This window comes from Bemisia tabaci, chromosome 7 (genome assembly GCF_918797505.1).
Source record: "Bemisia tabaci chromosome 7, PGI_BMITA_v3".
Taxonomy (NCBI): Eukaryota; Metazoa; Arthropoda; class Insecta; order Hemiptera; family Aleyrodidae; genus Bemisia; species Bemisia tabaci.
The window spans coordinates 1,517,055-1,540,862 of NC_092799.1; the positions used below are offsets into that span (position 1 = coordinate 1,517,055).

General features: G+C 40.9%; 1 protein-coding gene across 1 annotated transcript in view; it reads right to left on the minus strand.

The window, feature by feature from the left end:
- Positions 1-23,808, minus strand: part of LOC109036739 (pyrokinin-1 receptor) — a 93,734-nt gene that overhangs the window by 26,882 nt on the left and 43,044 nt on the right. Inside the window, exons 3-4 of the mRNA XM_072303050.1 lie at positions 18,706-18,979; positions 1,343-1,563 (exon numbers count right to left, since the gene is read on the minus strand). Of these exons, the coding sequence (XP_072159151.1) occupies positions 1,343-1,563; positions 18,706-18,979 (495 nt within the window). The remainder of the gene's footprint in view (positions 1-1,342; positions 1,564-18,705; positions 18,980-23,808) is intronic.

A 23,808-nucleotide genomic window follows, 5' to 3' on the forward strand; every position in this document is an offset into this window, starting at 1 on the left:
GAAAAGTGACGAGTATTTGTGTGACTGGTGACTAAGGGGCCGTTCCTAAAATACGTAACGCTCCAAGGAGGATGGTGGAGGTAGGAAGTCATTAGCAGCGTTATGCAGCGTTACAGAGGGATGGAGGGCTTTAGAGCGGAGCGTTATGTAACGAATTTAACTGCTTTTTTTTCGATTTTCTGTAGAAGCTTTCGTCGTTTGTCTTCTGATGTTTCAAAGGATCTCGAAAATAAAAAAAAAGGTTAAAAAATTGTGATGGAGCATCTTCTTTTTCCTAGGGAGTGGAGGAGGACATCAGGAGGTGCCAATTTCCTGATGATCTCTGGGAGGATAGGGTGCAAAGGCGATTGGGCGTCGCAGAGCGCGAGGCTGCGCTATAAAAGCGGCTTCATATATATTAAAAAAGGAAATAGGTCCTTGCGAAAAATAGAAAGATTTTTGGCCTCCCCTCGCCCCTCTGAAATGGGGAAAAGGAGAGGGTTCCAGTTAAGTTTTACGTATTTTTTTTTTTTTTTTGGGGGGGGGGGTATAACACAACATTAAGGAGCTTTACAGGGAGGAGGAGGTGTAAAAAACTGCATATTAGGCGTTACGTAATTAAGGGGCGGCCCTTAAGAAAAATATTTTTAAACATGTTGCCAAAAATAATTTCTCTTGAATCGAGAAGAAAATATGCTTCCTAAGTTTCGTGGACAAGGCGTCTTGCCATTTATTATAGCAGTAGAAGAGACCGGGTGGCAAATTGACTCTTCATTACAGGCTCTAACTTTATAGTCGTTAGAGCACTGCACTGATAGCATTGAATAGCTTGAAGGCTAGCTCTAATTTTTCATATTATGCTGCAAAAGAGAGATTCATATTTTTCGACGAAAAGAAGAGACGAAGAGATTCATATTTTTCGATTTTTGACGGTGCGAAAAGTAAGAATGCGAGAAGTGAAAATGGACTCAGGACTGAAGGACTATAAAAACAGTAAAATCTCCGACTTTTAAGAGGTTAAATAAAAAAAGAAGTAGATTTCATCAAGCAGAAGTATGCAATTTTGTTCTTGATTCAGCAGATAATCTTTCTGATGGCTAATCAAAGTCACTTGTTTCCCATTGCATTGGCACATGCTCATCAAAACTCCTTCCTTTTTCATTATTCCTTTCTTATTTTTCTATACTTTCCCGAAAATTCATTCCTCTGAGGATTTCCTGAAATCTTTGTTTCCTAATTTCACTCATTTCAGAATTTAAAAGGGATGTAATTGATTTTTTTTCCGATGTATAAATAAACGATTTTTCAACATATGCGACATTTTTTAATCTTCTAAATAATGTAAAGCAAATGAAGTATATACCTTGAAAGCATCCCTGAATTTCTTCGACATGATGTTGTAGAGAAGCGGGTTGATTGTTGCAGATAGATAGTATAGAATGCCGGATGTGTACGTTAGAATACTGTAGAAAATCGTGAACGCATGGTTTGGAGTCTCATTTTCATTCGAGGCTAAATGTACGGCAAGAAGTCTTTGGGCGTGAAATGGCGCCCAACACAAGAAAAAAGCTACCACCACAGCAACTGAAAACAAGAAAAACTGCATTAAATATATAATGTCTGATTTACCCTGAGAAATATAGGAAAACAAATGAGAATGGAGAGTTATAATTTCATGACCATGCTTGATTAGTTAATACATTCATTTAGGTGCTTTAACAATACACAGGTCTTCAACACCTTAGAAAATAGAGATCAATAGAATTTTCTGTAAAGTTATGGGATGGCAAAAATATACATCTAATCTATCATCCCTCGACTCTTCTCCCCCCCCCCCCCCTCAAAGAGAGGATGTCAGTGCATATTGTCGAGATATGTGTGGTCCACTGTAACGTTTAAACATATATGGAGCGTATTTTGTGTGTCGCACGAGACGGTATCAATGTTTTCAAGGAACTACGTAAAAAATCTTTGCCCAACAACAGAACTGCAAAAGGAAATTTTGAAGAGATTATTGAAACTGGAAGACATTAGTGGATAACATATTTCCTTTGCTATTCTGCTGGTCTGCCATGAAACAAACGGCTACTAATTAGTGTCCATTTGGTTCTTGCTGTGCAAAATTCACAAAGATGGGCCGGAAAAGAAGAGCAATATAGTTTATTAAAATCATGTAGATAGATACAAGACGTAGATGGTAGTTGTTGCGTAATATTTAAATAAAATTTGTTACCAGAGAAAAAGAAAAAACAAACACCGGCTGAAACTAGTCCTTGGAATTAGAAATCTCGAGGACATTACAGATTCAATTACGAATTTTGAAAAAAATGAAAAAGATGATAAAACAGCTGAAATATTTAATTGACATCGTCTATGATTATCCGATAAGAAAAGAAAATGTACAAATTACAATTTCGACAAAAATTATACATTGATCAGTTGATAGTTGGTAAGTTTTTTACTTTTTTCTTAAAGGAAAATTATGAGCCGCGACTTCCATCATCGCCTACTGAAAAAAATGGAGTCTTTTTGCCGCCAAGAAGTATTTTTTCTTAAATCAAGAATTCTGCTGTTTAATAGAGCCTACTTTTGCTTAACCCAAGCATTATTTTGCTTGTATCATGCAAAATTTCCGCTTATCAGCTTAAATCAAGATAAAACAAATTCTTGACGGCAAAGTCGATAATTATCATGCTTGAGCCCAGCGTCTTTTTTTCAGTGCATGGTAAATACGCATTTTTTAGCTCGGGCTTCTGGAAAAATTGAGAGGGAAGGCAGAAAATTCCTCCGATGCCCTGGTAGGTTTTGTGGGTCAAACTTTTAGCGCACGTCGAGTTTATCAGCTCAGACCGCGAGCTTTGAGGCTTTGACCGAAACTTTGGACGGACGTCGTCCACCTGCTCCAACTTTGGGGCGAGCTCCCCGGAGAGCAATCATATCAAACGCCGCCGTGGAGGCTTCCCCGTGCCACGAACATGAGGCCCCAGAACTTCACCGCACCAGATAAAACTCCTTCGATTACTCTCCTCTTTTATCCCAGAGAGCAGTATCGACGAAATTTTAAAATCGAATTATTTCCGTAGTAGACCAATACTGACATGCGAGAGGAAAACGCCGTATGAACATTCGAGAGTTGCCAAATTTCCCTTAATAAAATATGTATTTTTGACGACACTCATGCACATCTTCCTTTGAAATTTTCAGATGTTTTAGATTAAAGTGCATTTAAAATTGTGTGAAAATTTTGGGAAAAAATACTCTCAATTTTCTCAGTAAATTTAGTTATTATCGCGAAAGAAACTTGGCAACGTCTGAAGGCTCATACGGCGTTTTTACTTAGCACAGCAGAATACTGACATCCTGAAGAAGAACGCCTCGTGAGCCTTCACATGTTGCTGAATCTTCTTTGATAACGACTGTTCAAAGAATCTGTACATGTTTTTTCTCCAATTTGTCAGAAAATTCGGTTCGCAATCAGATCTAAATTATCTAAAAACTTCAAAAGAACATATTTATAACTCTCCGAGTAAACAAACATACAACTGGAGGAAATTTAACAACTTTCGGAAGTTCATACGGTGTTTTTCTTTAGCACAGCAGAATAGACAGAGTAATAATTACAGCACCAAAAAATACGTTTTCTCATAGACATTGTTTCCAGAGCACATTGAAATTATCGAATGAGTCCAAAAGTAACCGATGAATACATATCGATGGCTAAAGTCGATGAATACGTAACTGTACTGCGATGTTTCAAAACCTCCGACTACACCATATTTTTTCAGGAGAAACCAGGGTTATAGGACATTTCGTTAACGATTTTTTGTCCACGCGTTTTTTCGGCATGGGCGTTTTGGTCCACGTGCCAGTTGAGACCCAAAGTTAATTGGCCCACATGTAAATACAAACGACAACTGCTCACGACGTTTTTGGATGAAAATATGTAATGTCTTGGAAGAATGAGGGTTTGCTTGTTTTTTTTTTTGTTTTGCCTGTTTGGTCCAACGGAGAATAATATATAGTTGAGAGTTTTGGTAAAAATGGGGGAGCGTCAATTCAATGAGACAAAATTCACTAAAACTCTCAACACCTCTTTGGTGTAACAGGGTGTAACAGGACTTAATTATCTTTCAAGAAATTCGCACCTTGTTATACCTGAACCGGATAAATCTCTATATTTGCCTCAGCTAAAGGCTCTTAGATTTTTCCTGTGTACGATAAGTATCTTGATTTATTTTGCGAGGAAAGATCTGTACTTTTAAAGGATGCCTGTCATTCTTAATACGTTCAATTTCGTATAATACTGTGCGACACCTCTGTTGTAAAATAGTTGTTTCAGGCGCCGCCGCACGGCGGGCGGGCAGCCAGCAAGAAACGCGCATTGGCGCCTACAAACCTAAGTGGATACTTCAAGCATTGTGCAATGCGTGAAGTATCCACTTAGGTTTGTAGGCGCCAGTAGGCCTCTCGCGCTGGCAGCACGCCGCGCTGCTCCGCTCTCATAGGCTTTAATATTTATACTTGCATAGTCAGCGTTTTTTAACTCACGATTTTGACATTTTTGCACACTCTGCATTGATTATTCTCATTTAAATTGATGGGAAAAAATATGTATCAATTTATCAAAGAAGAATAATAATATAATGTGTGTTTTTAAAAAATTGGTGGTTCCGTGTCAAATTTAATGATTTCCAAAGCACTTTAATTTTTTCTTTTACATTTTGTGTTTTTATTGTGCTGCAGCAAGGTGTACGCACAACGAAACGCTCAAAATTTGACGTATTTGACTCTAAAAGATCGATGTATAAATGGGTTAAAACTAAAGATTGCGTGCTTCTTGGTTTTTTTTCTCTTTTATTCATTTTTGCTGTTTCTGTCAGCACAACTGCGGCTCATTGAGATTAATATCGCTTTGAAAAGGTTTTACAAATATTTGTCACGTTTTAAAAATATAAATGTTTTCAAAATGAAGTAATAATTTCGTGACGAAAAAATAAAAAAAGTACCTATACATATATAAGGTATATTGTGCATTCAATATTTTAAGGATAGAAATAAACCCAAACATCACCGATGACAATTTAAAAAGATGATTCAAAAGGAGAAAGTAATAACATTTCATTTAGAAAATGAGCAACCATAACAACACCTCCTTCCCTCTCAATTTCTCATTTCCATATTGTCAATATAATTTTACATACTGACGAAAATATAACCCTTGGACCAAGTCACTGTTGCTTATTTTACGTGTGGGCGTAAACTACTGGACAAAAAAGGTGCGCGGACAAAAAATCGTTGACAAAATGCCCTGAAACCGAAACCAGCCAAAGCATATCCTTGAAATTGTCTGAGAAAATGTCTGAATGAGAGAAGGAAATTCACAAAAATATTTACAAAAAATTATAAGTCAGCTGTCATTTAAAGAGATCAATTTTGAGCGGAAATTTAGAACGTCGCAATCTTATGTAAATACTTTCCCACTTTAGCCATCGATAAGTCGTCACTTCCCGGCCAAATTATCACAAGTGCCATGCGACGTTTAAAAATTTCTTTAGAGAGACATTTTTCAAGGAAGCTGACCGAAAATTTCACTAAGTCTTTTTTTTTGCTGCTGATAAAATTCAGTGAAATTTTCAGAAAAAAATAAAATGGCGGCGCCAATTTTTAAACATCGCATGGCGCTTGTGATACTTTGACAGGAAGGTGACGAATTATAATAATTTGATGCTTAACCATTTAGTCGTATAGAGCCAGAGATGTGAGAGACCAAAAGAAACGTAAAAATTAACGTCGTTTCCGCGAAACAACAATGAGTCCAAATTATGCCCACAAAAAGCAGTATTTTTTTTAATATTTCCCAAGTTGTATCGTTTTTTGGCAATTTCCAATATTATTGTTCTCTGTTCGTTATAAAACCATAATCACAGAGGCATGCAGCAGATATAGCTAATTTAGCAGCATAGTTCTGTTCGTTTAAATTATGAATCAATCGCATCCTGCAGAAAACTCAACCTCGAAAGTTTAGTCCTTGCCGCACTTTGCGTAATTTTGAAATCGATAAGTTTTCAATACACACCGCGCGCGATAAAAAAAAAAATAAAAGCGTGTGATTCTCGCATGTGTTAAGCTATTTTATTTTAGACGCGTTTTGGCGTTCCGGGCATTTTCAGTTATGAAGTCTCTCTTCGGTAACACACGAACGCGGCACATGTATCGAAAGCCGTCGGGAGGTGCAAGACAAGAATTAAAGCTGCTGAAATATATCGATTCCTCGATTTTAGCCAACACTGGCGATCCGCGCTTGTACTTTCATGAGCGCACAAGAGCCATGACGTATTTACGTTTGCGTGCTCTACATGTGCAGGTCCTGATAACAACGTATGATTTATTGTGCTCTATTCTCTGCAAGAGCTGTTGCCATATATAGTCGTCTTATCACAGGACAATGGATCTTATCCCTAGTGTGCTCATAAGTCAATGAACGCACATTTTCAGCTTTGCTAGGCATGAAGGGATGTTATAAATTATCTCTCGAGTGGGGGATGGTGTTGTAACTTTCGGTAAATTTTCATAAAATCGAAAGTGACTAGATCTATGAGAAGAAACCGTATTCTACTAAAGGAATCTTTGTTAACTTTGTATAAGTTTTAATTACACTCAGAATTTTTTCAATTCTTAGCAGGGTCAAAGTTGCTCAAGAATTTCCAAATTTTCTTCCTGAATGCATTTGCAAAAAGTTGAGGAAAATTTCCGCCCTGAAGATAAAGTCCGTTTGCACACCTTTGGAGTCCAAGGTCTAAAACTTAATTTCTAGCGTAACAATACAGCAGTTGTACCTTATACATTCAAAAAAAAGGAAGAAAATTAAAACAGAAAAGGAGAGAATACATATTTAAAAATTAACTTCTTGCTAGAAGGCATTACTGACAAAAATTAATGAAATAATGGTTTGATAATATTTTAGACGCTTTAGATGAATGAGTAGCTAAAGCAAAAAATTACGAGACACTTGCATTATTCTCTTATTCTCATGACGTTGTATCATCAAACAAACGTTTGATCAGTTCCCATTTCATACTTAATATTGCGGGATGCTTGAACTTTAAAGTTGCTTTTATAAAAATGCTTATAATGAAATTATGTAATCGTCGATGCTATTACGTTACGCTGAACCAGACCTGTAATCCGCTGTTCTTCAATGATAAAGGAAAATATCGTGTAAACGCGGAAAAATTTCCCGCGGATGTGATATGAATTTTCTGGAAAACTTGTGCAATTTTTTTTGCAGGGGAAACCGGGGAGGAGGGGGGGGGGGGCTTGGGCATCGTGTGATTCCTCCCACGGATTTATCCTGAGCACGGCAGTGTGGGCCTTCAGGTGAGGAGAGTGAAGATAATCGCGATACACATCGGTTTCGCTCGCTATGCTGGACGACTGCGGTGCTTGAGGTATCGCCCGAAATTGAAGGCGATTTATCCCCGCCGCGGTGCAGCACTTGAAACAGTCGGGCAGAAAGTGGCTAATCTCGGAAAGTTGCTCGAGCGTGGTTGAGTAAGGAGCGAGATGGAGCGAGGAGATAATATTACGTCACGAGTCCCGGGAAAGATGACAAAGGGACACCTTTCCGAACGAGGAAGTTGGCGATTTAAAACTCGCCGTTCTTTACGAGTGTGCTCCCGGTAACTTTGGCCCGAGAAATTAAAGGTGGCGAGCTGAAACGAAAACAGAGTTGCAAGTTCGGTAAAATTCCAAACCCGGATTTTTCAGCACGAGCCCTAACTGCGACCGCCAAAATGACTATTGAATGAGAAAAAAAGTCAAGTACATACCCACATTCTTCCATCGACATTTAACGTGCAACTCGGAAAAATTCAATATTTCCATCTCGACGCGACGCACAGTAGGTCGAGTCAATTAGAGAGGTCGGACATGAAATTTTTTACTTAAACGCACATTTTGGGGTTTTTTTCGTCACATTTTACATTTTAAGGAGTGCTTCAAGTAGAAAATTTCACGAGGAAACCAATGGAGCCACTTTCGAGACCTTAAAAGTTTGTATCAACGGAGTGCGTTTAAAGATTCCAAATTTTGTTCGACCTCTCCTATTGACTAGATCCACTGAGCAACGGTGAAACTATACCCTCGTAAAAATTGGTGATAAGAGCTGCGTTTCAAAATACCAAAGGAATTCTTAAGGCTGACTAAAGAAGGCAATAGTAAATCATACAGGGTGGGCCAGAAGTTCCAGGACGGTCGGCTAACTTTTTAACGGTTCGAGATAGAAAAATGAAACTTTGGGAATGTTCCTATCTCAAAGGGGACCATCTTTAGGGGGAGTCAAAATTTTGGTCCCCCCTAAGGGAGGGGGCGGGGGGCCCCCAACTTTTTTTTTTCAAATAGCAACCCCTATCTTGTGATACCTCATTCAAAAGACCATTAAAAACTAAGAATTTTGGCGCAAACCGCAGATCAATATCTTAATTTTTGACCGAGTTATGATAGGATCAAAGGTCAAATTTGACCTATTTTCAAAAAATCACATCTCCGGTTCAAATTATCGTAAAGAAAAAAATAAAACGGGAAAATTTACTAATTGTGTTCGCTTTTTTGTAAAAATTGCAGAAATCACTTCGAACTAATTTTAAGGGGGGGCTCGGACCCCAAATACGTCAATTCAAAGGTCATTCAATTTTCCCGCGAAATAAGCCAATTTCCCCTAGTTTTGCCTCCACATTATCTCGGTGAGGTCAAAATCAGTTCAACATTACGTTGGGCAAGTCTCCAAATTTCAGGAAAAGTTAAAAAAAAAACCCCAATTTAAACGGTCAAATTTAATTACTTTAAATTGTTTTTTTTTTAACTTTTCCTGAAATTTGGAGACTTGCCCAACGTAATGTTGCACTGATTTTGACCTCACCGAGATAATGTGGAGGCAAAACTAGGGGAAATTGGCTTATTTCGCGGGAAAATTGAATGACCTTTGAATTGACGTATTTGGGGGTCCGAGCCCCCCCTTGAAATTAGTTCGAAGTGATTTCTGCAATTTTTACAAAAAAGCGAACACAATTAGTAAATTTTCCCGTTTTATTTTTTTCTTTACAATAATTTGAACCGGAGATGTGATTTTTTGAAAATAGGTCAAATTTGACCTTTGATCCTATCATAACTCGGTCAAAAATTAAGATATTGATCTGCGGTTTGCGCCAAAATTCTTAGTTTTTAATGGTCTTTTGAATGAGGTATCACAAGATAGGGGTTGCTATTTGAAAAAAAAAAGTTGGGGGCCCCCCGCCCCCTCCCTTAGGGGGGACCAAAATTTTGACTCCCCCTAAAGATGGTCCCCTTTGAGATAGGAACATTCCCAAAGTTTCATTTTTCTATCTCGAACCGTTAAAAAGTTAGCCGACCGTCCTGGAACTTCTGGCCCACCCTGTATAGCTGGCTGTAGAAAGCGGAGAAAATCATATAGCCGGGCTATACGAAGCGATAAAAAAGTATACCGCCGCGCTATAGTTCCTATCGGCGGGCTTTGTACTTTATCGCCATCGGCTATAAAAGGCTATAAGAAATTGTGTAGAAATTTGTGTGCTTTGGAAATCATTAGGTTTGATGATACGGAACCACAATAATATTTACAAAACACACATTATATTATCTTTAAATACATTTTTTTTTTCATCGATTAAAATGAGAATAATCCATACAGGATGTGCAAATATTTCAAAATCATGAGTTGAAGAATGCTGACTCCGCGAGATTATATATTGGAGCCTAACACTGAGCGGAGCGGCGTGCTGCCAGCAATAAGCGCGCACCAGCGCCTACAAACCTAACAGGGATACTTCACGCATTGCACAATGCGTGAAGTATCCCCGTTAGGTTTGTAGGCGCTAAGGCGCTTTTCGCGCTGGCTGCCCGCCCGCCGCGCCGCAGCGTGCCACGGCGCTTGAAGCAACTATTTCACACCAGAGGTATTGCACAGTATCATACGAAATTGAATGCGCTCCAACATATTAGGAGTGGCAGGCATCCTTCAAAAGTACGGAGTTTTCCGCGCAAAATAAATCAAGATACTACAGCCCAAAAATAGAGCGGTAGTCCGAAAACTCACTAAGTCCTAGCATCCGTTATTAGTAACATTTAGCATTTTAGCATACACTTTATCGCCTGGCTGTCGCTTAATCGCCATCGGCTATAAAAGGCTATAAGAAATTGTGCAGCCGGCTATGGAAGCTATTGGAAATCTTACAGCCGGCTTTAGGTATATGGTACTTTGGAACACAGATTCTACTGCCAATTTTTACCAGAATAGCCCAAGTATCACGTTTCCGACGTCTCAATATCTCCGCTCCTGTTTTATTTTTTGACGGAGAACAAATCAATATATTTTTTGAAGGAGGACAAATCAAAATGGCCGTATATGGGCGACTTAACCATCACAGGTTTAGCAATCCTGCGGGCCCCAGCTGGTAGCTTCTGCCTCAAAGGGGGCTCGGAGTTGGTTACCAGCTTTTTAGGCATGGGAATCACCCAATAGAGGGACAGACAGGGCTCCCAATTAGCTGCAGTGAAAGCAATCTGTCTAGGAGAGGCAACTCCAAGAAGAAACTTTGGTCCTCCAGGTCGAGGGTTGAGGCATCGGGCTGACTCCCTGATACTCATAAAAAGTGTATTGTCAAAAACCCCAAATCATCAGCCTCAGTATCAATGAAAAATAATATTAAAAAATCATCATAGTAATAGATTGCAGAGGTACGTTCTTGAAAAAAAAATCAACTTTTTTGAGTAAATTTTGCAACCTTGTCATGAATTTACGTTCCTCCCTTCGGAAAACGACGATCCTGACCGTGGCGTGTTTTGAGATAAGTCAATTGATCTGCCATTTAAATGTGTGGAAAAGGATCGAAAAACAGGATGCTTGCAGCGAACACCCTGTTTATTGATTCTTTGCCATAGCTCCAAATGGGGAAATATCGATAATCGATCATTCACGCCACGCCACTGATCCTGGCAGCCCGTCGAGAATAATTCCAAATTATTTTCGGTTCCACCGGGCTCGCAACCCTGAAAAAGCGACGAACTGAAACAAAACCGGGGGGAGAAGTTCCAATCGGCGGCGCAGCGGTCCCGAAGATGAAACACGAGCCTGCTAGGGGTGGGGGGGCGTGGGAGGGGGCTGGCAAGAGGGAATTAAAGAGGAGCCGCAGCAGATAATATTTTCCAGATGGCCGCGGTAGGCGACTCGATCAAATTCATACGCGGAAGCGGCGCACGGTGGATCGAGTCAATGGGTCGCTAAACCATGAACGAATTTTGACTTGCCAATACATTTTTCCAAAGGTAATTTCTTTTTTTTTTAAATTTAGTAAATTACAATTAGTGTAATATACAGTGCATTGTGCAGACCAAAGTAGATTTTTTTCCAATTTACTATACATGGTACTTTTAGAATATGAATTAAAAATACAAGGTTCAGTGATCCATTAGAGAGGTCGGGCATGAAATTCTCGACTAAAACTGCAAATTTTGAAGTTTATTTCGTCACGTTTTAAATTTCAAGAGGTGCTTTTAGAGGAAAACTTTACGAGAAAACCAATGGAACCACAAGCTCAAGCCTCAAGATCACCAGAAGCTCAAAGTTTTGTATAAACGGAGTAATATGCGTTTAAAGTCTCTAAATGTTGTCCGGCTTCTCCTATTGACTGGATCCACTGTGCGGCGTTTCCTCTCAAGAATGGAGCAATCGAACCCTCACACTTTCCACCGGGATTTCCCGCCTTTGAGTTACAACGCCAGCTACAGTCTCTTCAAGTCCCGCCGTCGTTTCCGGCTTCGATTTACGGCCGCCGCACAGTAGGGTCTCCGTTACGGGAATCTAAGGTCGCATTCTGTCGTACCCCCTCTAACGTTATTATATATAAATGGAGACGTTGCATGTGTGAGGAATTTGCGATTTGATTGTTGATTCGTCCGTAAAAGTTTGCGAGAAACACGATGATGCCACTGGTTTTCTCTGAAATCAACTCCCAAGCTCAAAAAAAGCTCTCAGGTTGAAGCCAAAATGGAGGGGATATCCCACCCTACCCTAAGAGTCCACCTCTACATCAAGACAAACTCTCCATGCAAAGATAGGGAGCAAATACATTGACAGGGCTCCTACTTTATTTGGGGACTCCAAAACTGAAAACACGGCATCACTGCTAATGTATTTGCTCCCTATCTTTTGCATGGAGAGTTTGTCTTGATGTAGACGTGGACTCTCAGGGTAAGGTGGGATATCCCCTCCATTTTGGCCTCAACTCGAGAGCTTTTTTTGAGCTTGGGAGTTGATTTCAGAGAAAACCAGTGGCACTGTCGTGTTTTTTGCGAACTTTAACATACGAATCAACAGTCAAATCGCAAATTCTTCACACATGCAACATCTCTATTAGCAGATGAAATAAATAACATGCGAAAAGTTTTCTTTGCTGCGAAGTCGGGAAGTTTATAGCTATATTGTTACCATGTCCGAAAGTCCAGGTAAGTATTGAGTTACATTCATCCGAACTTTTTCCTACAGGTGATGAATTTTTCTGAATCAGTTAAAATTCGCCTCCAAATGACACAGCTGTAGCGTTACGGTTACCGCAGAAATCCCCTGCCATAGAAATCTAACTGCTGAGCGCTACTCTAATACCTACGTATTAGAGCTTTTCCGTTGACAATTTCTTGGTAGGAAATAAAGACGATTTGCCATTCTAGAAGATTTATTAGAAAATTATGAAGAAGGAACATTCTTACGATACTGAAATAACGCTAATGCCTTAGATGCTATCCAAATATTTTCCCGAGAGATTTTCAGACACTTCAGAAAATTCAAAATTCACTTCAAAATTCACCCCGCGAAAAGTTTGGATTGAAGCGTTCACATGTAATGTTTTCATGTAAAATATTAACGATGAGATATATTTCTCATGCTCCAGATACGTAATGCGTAAATGCCAAGACGGAGACGAATGCGTCGTTGCGTCACTTTTGAGTGATTTTTCCCGAGTTTTCTTGGTTTTCTTAGCTTTTTATTGTTTTTGTTTTTGTGGCGTCTCCAGTGGTCTTGATGAACTGCCCAAATGACTTGGTGCGTCGAGTTCGCCTTCAATTTCAAGTGATACTTTGCCACGCTCCGGTGGCCGAATAGTTGCTTCGCATTTGTGAACGCTGAGTATAGGTCGTGCTCATTCCCATTGTCATCCCTTAATACCGAGCGACTTTAGCCGTTGCGACACACGGTGGATCGAGTCAATGGGAGAAGTCGGACAAAGTTTAGGAACTTTAAAAGATCATGACTCCATTATTACAAAACGTGGAGGTCTTTAAAATGGTCCCGTTGCTTTTCTCGTAAAATTTACAATGGAATGCACGCCTCGAACTTTAAAATTTCACGAAATAAACATCTAAATTTGCAGTTTTAGTCAAAAATTTCATGTCCGGCCTCTCCATTTGACTCGATCCACTGTGCAACAGTTCGCCAGGTGAGTCGATGCGTTAAGTTCGCCTTCAATTTCGAGTGATACTATGACACACTCCGGTGGTCAAATAGTTGCATCGCCTAATGTACGCTGATTATACTGTATATGGTTGCGTACATTTTTATTATCATTGTTCCTCAAAAGGACTATATAATTTCATTTTCAGGACACATCGTATTAACATCCTTTCAATGATGAAGAGTACAAATTAAAAACCTGGTAAGTACCATAAAGCGTTGATAAAATGTTAGGCAGCAGATTGCAGTGCATAACACTGTAAGGTATAATTCAATGTAAATGATCCTAAAATCTGCAGCGTTGTGTTATTTTATAGGTAATATTACTGAATTTTGGTTTTTATTTCAGGACAGAAATTGCCATTGTCAGGAGACTCGTTTTTCATTGAAGAAGAGGAGATTGTTGCAGGTGGTTTCACGATAACTGGAATAGTTTTGTCTCCGTAACAGACAACACATTTTTTGGTCATATTTTTAGTAGTAATGGAAATCACTCGAATTTTTTTGCATTAATCTACACAGGATTACGTGTTATGACGCTTTTCAACGATTTATCTCTCCACTTTTCAATTTTAATATATAAATGGCCGAAAAAGTGCTGTCTCTTAAGCTGACTTTTTACCGTGTAACAGACAGCACATTTTCGGAATTTATATAAGTAGAGCAATAAATCATTAGAAAGCGTTATAATACTTAACCCTTTGATAATTAATGCGAAAGAATTCGAGTGATTATCATTTCTACTAAAAATATGACCAAAAATGTGTTGTCTGTTACGGCGACACAACTCTTCCAGTTATCGTGAAACCACCCTTGCACACTCTTAGCAACACTCGATGGGACTTCCTAGGTTTCGAATTTTCACTCTTCAATTAATGACGAAATAAATTTTGTCACATTACATTAGAGTCGGTCCGCTGCGACGGTGGCGTGTCGCGGGTTGCCTGTGCGGCGCGGCGCTCTCTTCATAAAGCTCTCCAATTTATCCGCGCTTGCACTAAGTGCGACTCGAACGATATAATCTGTAAAAATAACGAGGCTGACACCCCCGACCCTTCGCCCCACACCTCTCCCTCATTTAATCTCTCTTCTTCCTCCGCTCCTGCAATGCGGGTTGCCTCTTCGCCGGGGAAAACTCGGCGGTGTTCATTACGGGCGGGTTCTCGCACCGTCCGACTACCGGGTCCCGCTTAACCCCAATCGGCGAAATCGCTGTGAGGTTTAGTCGGGATTTGCCGTCTTCAACCTTGTCAGTTTTGACGGAGCTGAGAATGGTTCCCGGTCATAAACCACGGCGGATTACCCCCAAGATTTACTTGTTAAGTGCACTGGTTGCGATTCAGCAAGTGTCGAGGATCAGTTCATCGGTGTCGAAACCTCGAAAAAGAACCGCGTTAATATCGAGTGAGCTAAGGCACAATTCGCTTCTGCTTCGGTCAGTGGGTCAAACGGAAATCCACGATATACGTAAGGGTCAAGGTTACTTCATCCACCCTTCCTCTCAAAAACTGACCATTCCTTATTTCTCAAACCTCATCATGCTTGACTCAGAGACAACATGTTCGCAATGAGATTTCTCTTATTGAGCTTGACAGAAAATAAACAATGAAGTATCGGCTATAAATCAATTAATTGAGCAACTGGGCAAGGAAAAAACTTGAGGTATTGTGAACGGATAAGAGAGACACAACGCAGTAGCCCGAAGTTCATAACTATACAATACACCAAATACACAACAAATGGGTTTAAAATGATAAATTTTTTTAGCCTTGTAAACACAGGTGTCGTGTATCTCTTGTATTTTTTCGATATCGCAAAAGATAAAAGTTTTTTTTTTTTTTTTTTTTTTTTTTTTTTTCCATTTAAAAATCAATTTGAGTGAGAAGCGGTGGAATCTAGATTTTTAAGACGAAAAATGTTTCAGAAAGCTATCTCATTTTCAAAACCAATCCAGTCGATCATTTTTCTTCGATCTAGAGCAATCGTGAAGGAAACGTGAAAGAAGACCTTTACACTCCTTTACCATGATTGAGTATAATTTTCCCATGACACTTAATCGGAAGGAACTTTTTACCCTCGGACCCCCCAAAGCATTTGACGGTAGGACCCCCCTGCCCACACCGAAAAAAAGGATGCTGACTTAACATTCTGGATGTAAAAAAGTGTGCGACAACTCAAAAACCGCTAAATTAAACGCCACAGCAGCTAATATATCAATGTCAAGATGTGATGCTAACTGTTATAGCGGTTAACTCAGCGTTTTGTGAGTTGTCGCACACTTTTTTACATCCAAAATGTTAAGTCAGCATTCTCAGTTTTCGGTGCATGAACACTTTTTTGCTGAAAATCTCAAATGAGTTTTGCAAATTTTGACGAAGAAACACATTTTGCGGTGTTTTAATTGTTACCCTATTCCGTACCCCGTTGTAATAAGAGGGAGGCGCGAGAGGCTTTCCCGAAAAGAACAGCGGGTAGGCGCGTTACGTCTTGGGCCGGCGGGTGATTTGCCTGCAATTAAATTTAATTAAAGGGAGGCAAACAGTTTAGCGTGTTGATCCGCCCCCGCTCGGATCCCGAAGGAGAAGCGGGAGCGCGCCCGGCAGGGTCCTAGGATCCCGGGATCCGGAGACTCGACAAACAAGAAACTAATAAACTTGTCCCAGACGGCAAACAAAACGCCGCTAGCCCGGAAAATCTCCTCATTCCCCGATTATGAATATCCGACCCACGGACCTCAACTCGCTCCTTCTCGGCTCCCGCTTTCATTTCCACCCCCTAAAAATGGGTCACATGTCCTAAACAGCAAGGAAAACTAACCGATATTTCGTGTTAACTAAGGGCTTACGTTGCGCCCCCTGACCGCTTCGCGGTTCGACCCTCTCATGCGCTTCGCGTCTCAAACGTTATGCGCTAAGTCTTATTTTCATGATTTTTATATATAGTTCCGTTTGACAGGAGGTGAAATGTCGCATCTTCAATTGGACGTATTTCTATCAAACGGAGCTAAGCGCCAATTTGAGTTCCTTTTGAGGAATTTAGTATCCCGGATAGCGCGTTCTGTCAAACGGACCTAAGCGACATGGAAAAGCGTTGCGAGTACAGGACGGAATAAGCCGGACGCCCGATTCCGCCGCCAATCCAAGTCCCCCTCTACCTTCCACACCCTATGGCGCTTAGGTCCGTTTGATAGAAATACGTCCAATTCAGCAAACGAAACTGTGAGTCAACTGAGTGTGGCAGTTGTGGCACTCATGCGCCGTGGGCACGTATCTAGAGCGTTGTGGATAGGGCTCATGAGTTAGTCGGCCGCGAGGAAACGCGGCGGCGGTTTCGTCACTGGCGCTTTACATTTCCCATTCATTCTTGGATCGGGCCCTATCGAGCACACCCCATCTTTTTCCCTGCACATAGTTCTGTTTGACAGAAATACGTCAATTTGTTGGCTTGATTGAAATTGCGGAGGAGTGGGGAGCCTGAATTGGGACTCTATTGCGGTCTCTATGATTGAGTCTTGGTAGATGACTTAGACACAAATTTTTATAGAGCAGCCCGAGACAATAGTAACGGTAGAAAAACAAGGGGAAAACGGGAAACAGTAAGGCTCAAATAAACAATTTAAAAAAAAAAAGAAAAACCGAGACGTTTCGACTCAAAACTGAGTAATTTTCAGTCGGAAATACAATAAAAATGCGAAAAAGATCGATGAAAACCTGAGCCATACATGGTGATGGCCGGGGCCTGGGTTTTTTTATCATTTTTCTCAGATCCCAGGTTTTCATCGTTCTTTTTTAAATTTATATTGCATTTCCGACTGAAAACGACTCGATTTTTGAGTCGAAACTTCTCGGTTTTTTTTTTTAAATTGTGTATTTTAGCCTTGTCTCCCGTTTTTCTCCCTTGTTTGTCCACTGGTTGATGAATTAGCGAGCATTCGGATGACTTAGCGAGCATGCGGATGACTTAGCGAGCATGCGGATGACTTAGCGAGCACGCGGATGACTTAGCGAGCATGCGGGTGACTTAGCGAGCATGCGGATGACTTAGCGAGCATTCGGATGACTTAGCGAGCATGCGGATGACTTAGCGAGCACGCGGATGACTTAGCGAGCATGCGGGTGACTTAGCGAGCATGCGGATGACTTAGCGAGCATGCGGATGACTTAGCGAGCATGCGGATGACTTAGCGAGCATGCGGATGACTTAGCGAGCATGCGGGTGACTTAGCGAGCATGCGGATGACTTAGCGAGCATGCGGATGACTTAGCGAGCATGCGGATGACTTAGCGAGCATGCGGATGACTTAGCGAGCATGCGGATGACTTAGCGAGCATGCGGGTGACTTACCGAGCATGCGGATGACTTAGCGAGCATGCGGATGACTTAGCGAGCATGCGGATGACTTAGCGAGCATGCGGGTGACTTAGCGAGCATGCGGATGACTTAGCGAGCATGCGGATGACTTAGCGAGCATGCGGATGACTTAGCGAGCATGCGGATGACTTAGCGAGCACGCGGATGACTTAGCGAGCATGCGGGTGACTTAGCGAGCATGCGGATGACTTAGCGAGCATGCGGATGACTTAGCGAGCATGCGGATGACTTAGCGAGCATGCGGATGACTTAGCGAGCATGCGGATGACTTAGCGAGCATGCGGGTGACTTAGCGAGCATGCGGATGACTTAGCGAGCATGCGGATGACTTAGCGAGCATGCGGATGACTTAGCGAGCATGCGGATGACTTAGCGAGCACGCGGATGACTTAGCGAGCATGCGGGTGACTTAGCGAGCATGCGGATGACTTAGCGAGCATGCGGATGACTTAGCGAGCATGCGGATGACTTAGCGAGCATGCGGATGACTTAGCGAGCATGCGGGTGACTTAGCGAGCATGCGGATGACTTAGCGAGCATGCGGATGACTTAGCGAGCATGCGGATGACTTAGCGAGCATGCGGATGACTTAGCGAGCACGCGGATGACTTAGCGAGCATGCGGGTGACTTAGCGAGCATGCGGATGACTTAGCGAGCATGCGGATGACTTAGCGAGCATGCGGATGACTTAGCGAGCATGCGGATGACTTAGCGAGCATGCGGGTGACTTAGCGAGCATGCGGATGACTTAGCGAGCATGCGGATGACTTAGCGAGCATGCGGATGACTTAGCGAGCATGCGGATGACTTAGCGAGCATGCGGGTGGCTTACCGAGCATGCGGATGACATGGTTCTGACTGCGGACGTTCTTCCTCTCGGCGGAGACGCTGGTGACGGAGGAGCGTTTGAGCATCTTGGAGCCGCGGAGCTTGACGCCGATGAGGATGTAGAGCACCGTGATGAGGGTCATCGGGGTGATGAAGAAGAGACACGTCGAGATCTCGAAGGCGTGCTTCATGAGCACCCACTTGATCGTGCACGAGGCCGCGTACTCCCCGGAGTTGGTCTCGTTCCGCGATTCGTAAACGATCCCGAACTGGATCGCCTGCAATCACAACACTCGAACATAAATCACTCATTTTCATTTATTTCCCCTTTTAATACATACATAGAGTACATAGAGTCTTAATGTAAGTGGGAGAGCTGGCGCCACTTTTAAGCATTTTCCATGTCCCGAATTCCGAGACTCCTGTGTGACGCCGGGTCACTTTTTCGATACATAATCGATTGTTTGCGATACACGGGTACCCGGCCATCCGATGACAACAACAACAACAACAACAGAGGAGATAGGGATTACCACGTATTCCACACCGCCATTTTGGATCGAACATGTATCGAAAAAGCGACCCGAACTCGGCGCACACCGGGCTCGGAATTCGTCGAGCAGAACATGGCGCCAGCTCTCCCATTTACATTACGACTCTATGTACTCTATGAATACATACGTTTCCCACTCACATACTATTAAAAAATCAAATTTTATAATAACATTTTTGAACTTCATCAGAGAAAAAAGTGACTTAATTCAAGTAGAAATATGCTCAAATTTACCGCCGAGAAGATTTCCTTATGAATCACTAAAGAAAATAATGCTTTTTTCAAGAGGAAAAGATGCTTTTATGAAAAGAACAGCCACTTACATCAAGCAGAAATCCTTCCCTCGTCCAACTACTTTATTCTTGATTCAAACAATATAGAATATTCTTGACGGCATCCTCAGGAAGGTTTCTGCTTAAATTGAGTCACTCTTTTCTTCAATGAAAATCAAATATTATGCTAAACATTATTCAATTCGGATACTAGGAATTAGTGAGTTTTTGGAATTCTGTTTTCTTTTCGTGCCGTAGTATCTAAATTTATTTTGCGAGAAAAGCTCCCTACTCTTGAAGGATGCCTGTCATTTTTAATATGTTGGAGCGCCTTCAATTTCGTATGATACTGTGCAACACCTCTGTTGCTAAATAGTTGCTAGAGGCGCCGTGGCACGCTGCGGCCGGCTAGCGCCTTCAAACCTAAGGGGATACTTCAAGCGTTGCGCAATGCGTGATGTATCCCTTTAAGTTTGTAGACGCCAGTTTCGCGCTGGCAGCACGCCGCTCCGCTGTGTCAGGCTCTAATATTTGAACTCGCGGAGTAAGCGTTTTCATGATTTGGGAATGTTTGCACACTCTGCATAGATTATTCTCATTTAAATTGATGAAAAAAAATTATATTAAAGGAAAATATAATTTGTGTTTTGTAAATATTAAGGTGGTTCTGTGTCAAATTTGATGATTTCCAAAGCACTTTGGACTCTCCCACACTCTTTTTGGGTCTTATGCTGGCCTAGATATGATTCTAACGGCCGATTTTGGCGTGAAACAGCGGAATTTGTAGGTTTGCAGTCGAACGCCGTAGACCCGCATTATTTCTCTGAGAAGTGAGGAGCGGTGAACCAATCAGCAAGGAGCTTGCATAGAGTGACTTATGCACCCAGAGGTCACTCTCGTGGGGAAGATTAGGACATACATATTTGAAAAGCTCCAGGAAAACTTTCAAGAGTGGATATTAGAGTTTCGGATTTTTGGTATCATCTGCACATGAACAGCTTTCGTTTGCAACAAAAATCAAGGAAATCGGCCTATCGGCGAAATCGTGGTTTCTCAGAATTGAACTTATTTATGCCAAAAGGAACTATGGGCAGGGTCGAACAAGCATGCGATGTATCTCGTCGATTAAGTAACGAAATCGAAATATTTTACATGTTTGCCCTATAAAAGAACGATAGTCCCTGCGTATGAGTCTAAAAAAGCACTATAAACAAATAGAATTGGCAAGATTCAGAAAAATGAAAACAGGATTTTTTCTTGAAAAAACACCCTTGTATTCGACACAGAAATCGATAACTGTACCATATGCAAGTTTTTTTCGCCGAAAAAATCCTGTCCTCTATTTAGCTGAACGTTCAAAATCTGCCGAGATTTTTTACCAAATCGATGCGATAAATTGCACTATCATTCGACCACGCCAAAAACCGCGACGTAGCAAGTAAAAAAACATTTGATTCCGAATTAATTTCGAGTCGTAGCTACCGTAAAATAGTATGATATTCGCTGAAATAAACAAATCCCTGCTTTCGCAGGGACATTATTATGTTTTTCATCGAACTAGGACGGATTATGAGGTGAATTCCGTAATGCGACAAAATGAAAAATCACGGATGTCGGCCTGAATGACCTCGATCTTGTTTTCAAATTGATTTTACTCGAAAGCGCATTTTCCATGGAAAATGCGGAGCCCGCATTAGACAAAATTACAGTCAGAATTCAATTAAATGCGCAGAGTAAAGAGCTGAAAGTTCCCAGAATCGCGTTCCCGTCACACCGATTCGAAAAAAGAGGATGAGAATAACGCAATAAACCTTGAGCAGGACCGAATGTCAACAGGTTTTAATAGAATTCTCCGGGACTCTATTTGATCATGCCTCCTGGGAACAGTCAGTTAAATAATTTTTTGCAATTTGTGTGAAATCAAAGCACCGATTTCAATGAGAGCGAAACACTCATAAATTGAAAAATCTTTTAGGTGTGAACATAGAGGAGAAAATGATAAAATGGACGTATTTATGGTAAAAGGAGCTACGTGCATAGAATTCGCGTGAGACATAATAGTTCCTTTTAGCATAAATACGTCCAAATGTTGTTGTGCTACGAAAAAAACGCCGTATGCGCATCCCAACGTTGCCAAATTCCTACTCGATTTAATATTCATCGTCGAGAAGTATCCATGTTTCCAATTTAAATTTTCAGAAAAGTTACAATAAACTTCGTGTGAGGTACCTTAAAAAAGAATTAATTGTTAGAGAGAATAGAAAATAGAAAAGAATTGTCTAAAATTTACAGGCATTTCAAAATAGCCGACGATTTGGAATTTCTGTAAATCATATTTTGCCCCTAGCCCCCCCCCCCCTTCCTCCAATATTGGCGTGCTGCAAAATCACTTGACGTGTATGAGAAAACAATAGATATGGTCCTTCATGACAATTTTTAATGAAATTGAACGACTAAATTTTGAGATATGGCTGCACACTGATATAGGGTACGCCAAACGGACGGACTTAAATGTTTTAAATTCTGTACTGCATTATTTTGATCTCCCCTCTAAGGTATTAATGACCCAGATGTTAAAAGCACATTTAAATAAACGTATCTACCAACCAATCCATACATATTTTTAAGTATCTATGGTTTTTCGACTCCAGGAACCTTGGTTCGTCTATAACCAGTAAAGAAATCTCAATTCTGATTTTTTAACGATGACAAAACTTCCTCCGCCAGCAAGGAGAGGGATAAAGAAAAAATTCAGGGATGAAAGATCGAGTTCTCCAGAAATTTTGCATTTTACCAAACGATGGCAACGTTCGAATTTTCATGGAGAATTTTTCCTTAGAATGGCAGAATGACTTTAGCAGCGGGTCGAGGAGGAAACAATTCCAATATTTTGGTCCGTCAGATGGTAAAGCTTTACAGCGGCAAATATTTAGAGCGAAGCATTAAAGCTGAACAAAGACAGATAGAGGAAAGATAAAACGTCTTTAATGTCGATGAGTACATCCGTCACAAGGTGTTAAAAGCGTTGATACACCTAATAAATCGCACGCCCGTCTGTTTCTACGAGTAAAGGCGCAAGTAAATTTACACGAGTGTGCGAGTTTCGTACGATGAGGATACTGCTGACGTTTAGTAGAAATATAAAAAGTTTGCTTATATTTTAAAACTCCAAAAACTTTTATTAGAAAAAGTATAATTTTTTTTTCCTTTTTATGAAATTTTAAAGTTGCTGAAATTTTAGAAACAATTTTCAAAACTAGGAAAAAAAATCTCGAAAATTGAAAATCAAGCAACGTCATTGCTTTTACTCTCAAACGATTCATGCCCAGTCATTCATTCTCTGCTGTATTTTTCTCCGAAATAGAAACCCCAGCCAACAAAGTTGTGAACGGAGAGGAGAATTTTCACGGAGTTTTAATTGCCCGCATTAATTCGCCTGAGGCAACACCCGATCCATTTTCTTCGAAGCCTCCCCGAAAATTAAACCGCCTCTAAATTATGAACAAATCTAAACCGAGTTTGAAAAACTAGGCTTGTTATGTATTTAAAATATTAGCATTTCAAGTTGAGACTGCGACTTTCACCTCTAATATTTCAGCGGCGCGCGTAGCAGTGGCGTAGCATGCTTCGCGATATATCGAGTGATCGGTCATTTAAACCTATGGAAAAGTATCGATAAACAGGGTGTTCGCAGCAAACACCTTAATAATCGATTATTTACTACAGCTTCAAATGGGGAAATATCGATTGATCGGAAAGCACGCCACGCCACTGTCGCGTAACCACGATGATGCTCATCAGAAAGACAAGTCGTAAGTATTTATCAAATCTGTGTCTACAGTTCTGGATACGAGTTACTGTTTCAGGATCATAAACGAGAAGTGAAATTATGTTTTTCCATCTCCGGGAAAATGAGGCACATGCAGCCAGAGGGCTACTTGGTGAGAACTTTTATACCACGGTGTGCAGAATTCTTGATTTGTTTTATTATCCTTGATACCTCTCCGTTTAGTCCCGATTTTGGAGGAAATTCCGCGGCGTGCAGCGCGCGTTACTTAAAAAGGGAAGAAAACTAAATTGCTTTAAATCCATAAAATACACAACCTCGAAACTCTTGGAGCACGAGAAGTTGCAACCGAGGTCTGTGCTGCCGGGCTGAGAAAAAACGCCGTATGAACATTCCAGAGTTCCCAAATTTCCCTTGATAAAGCATGTGTTTTTGACAACATTCATGCATATTTTCCCTTGAAATTTTCAGGTATTTTAGATTAAATTGCGTGCA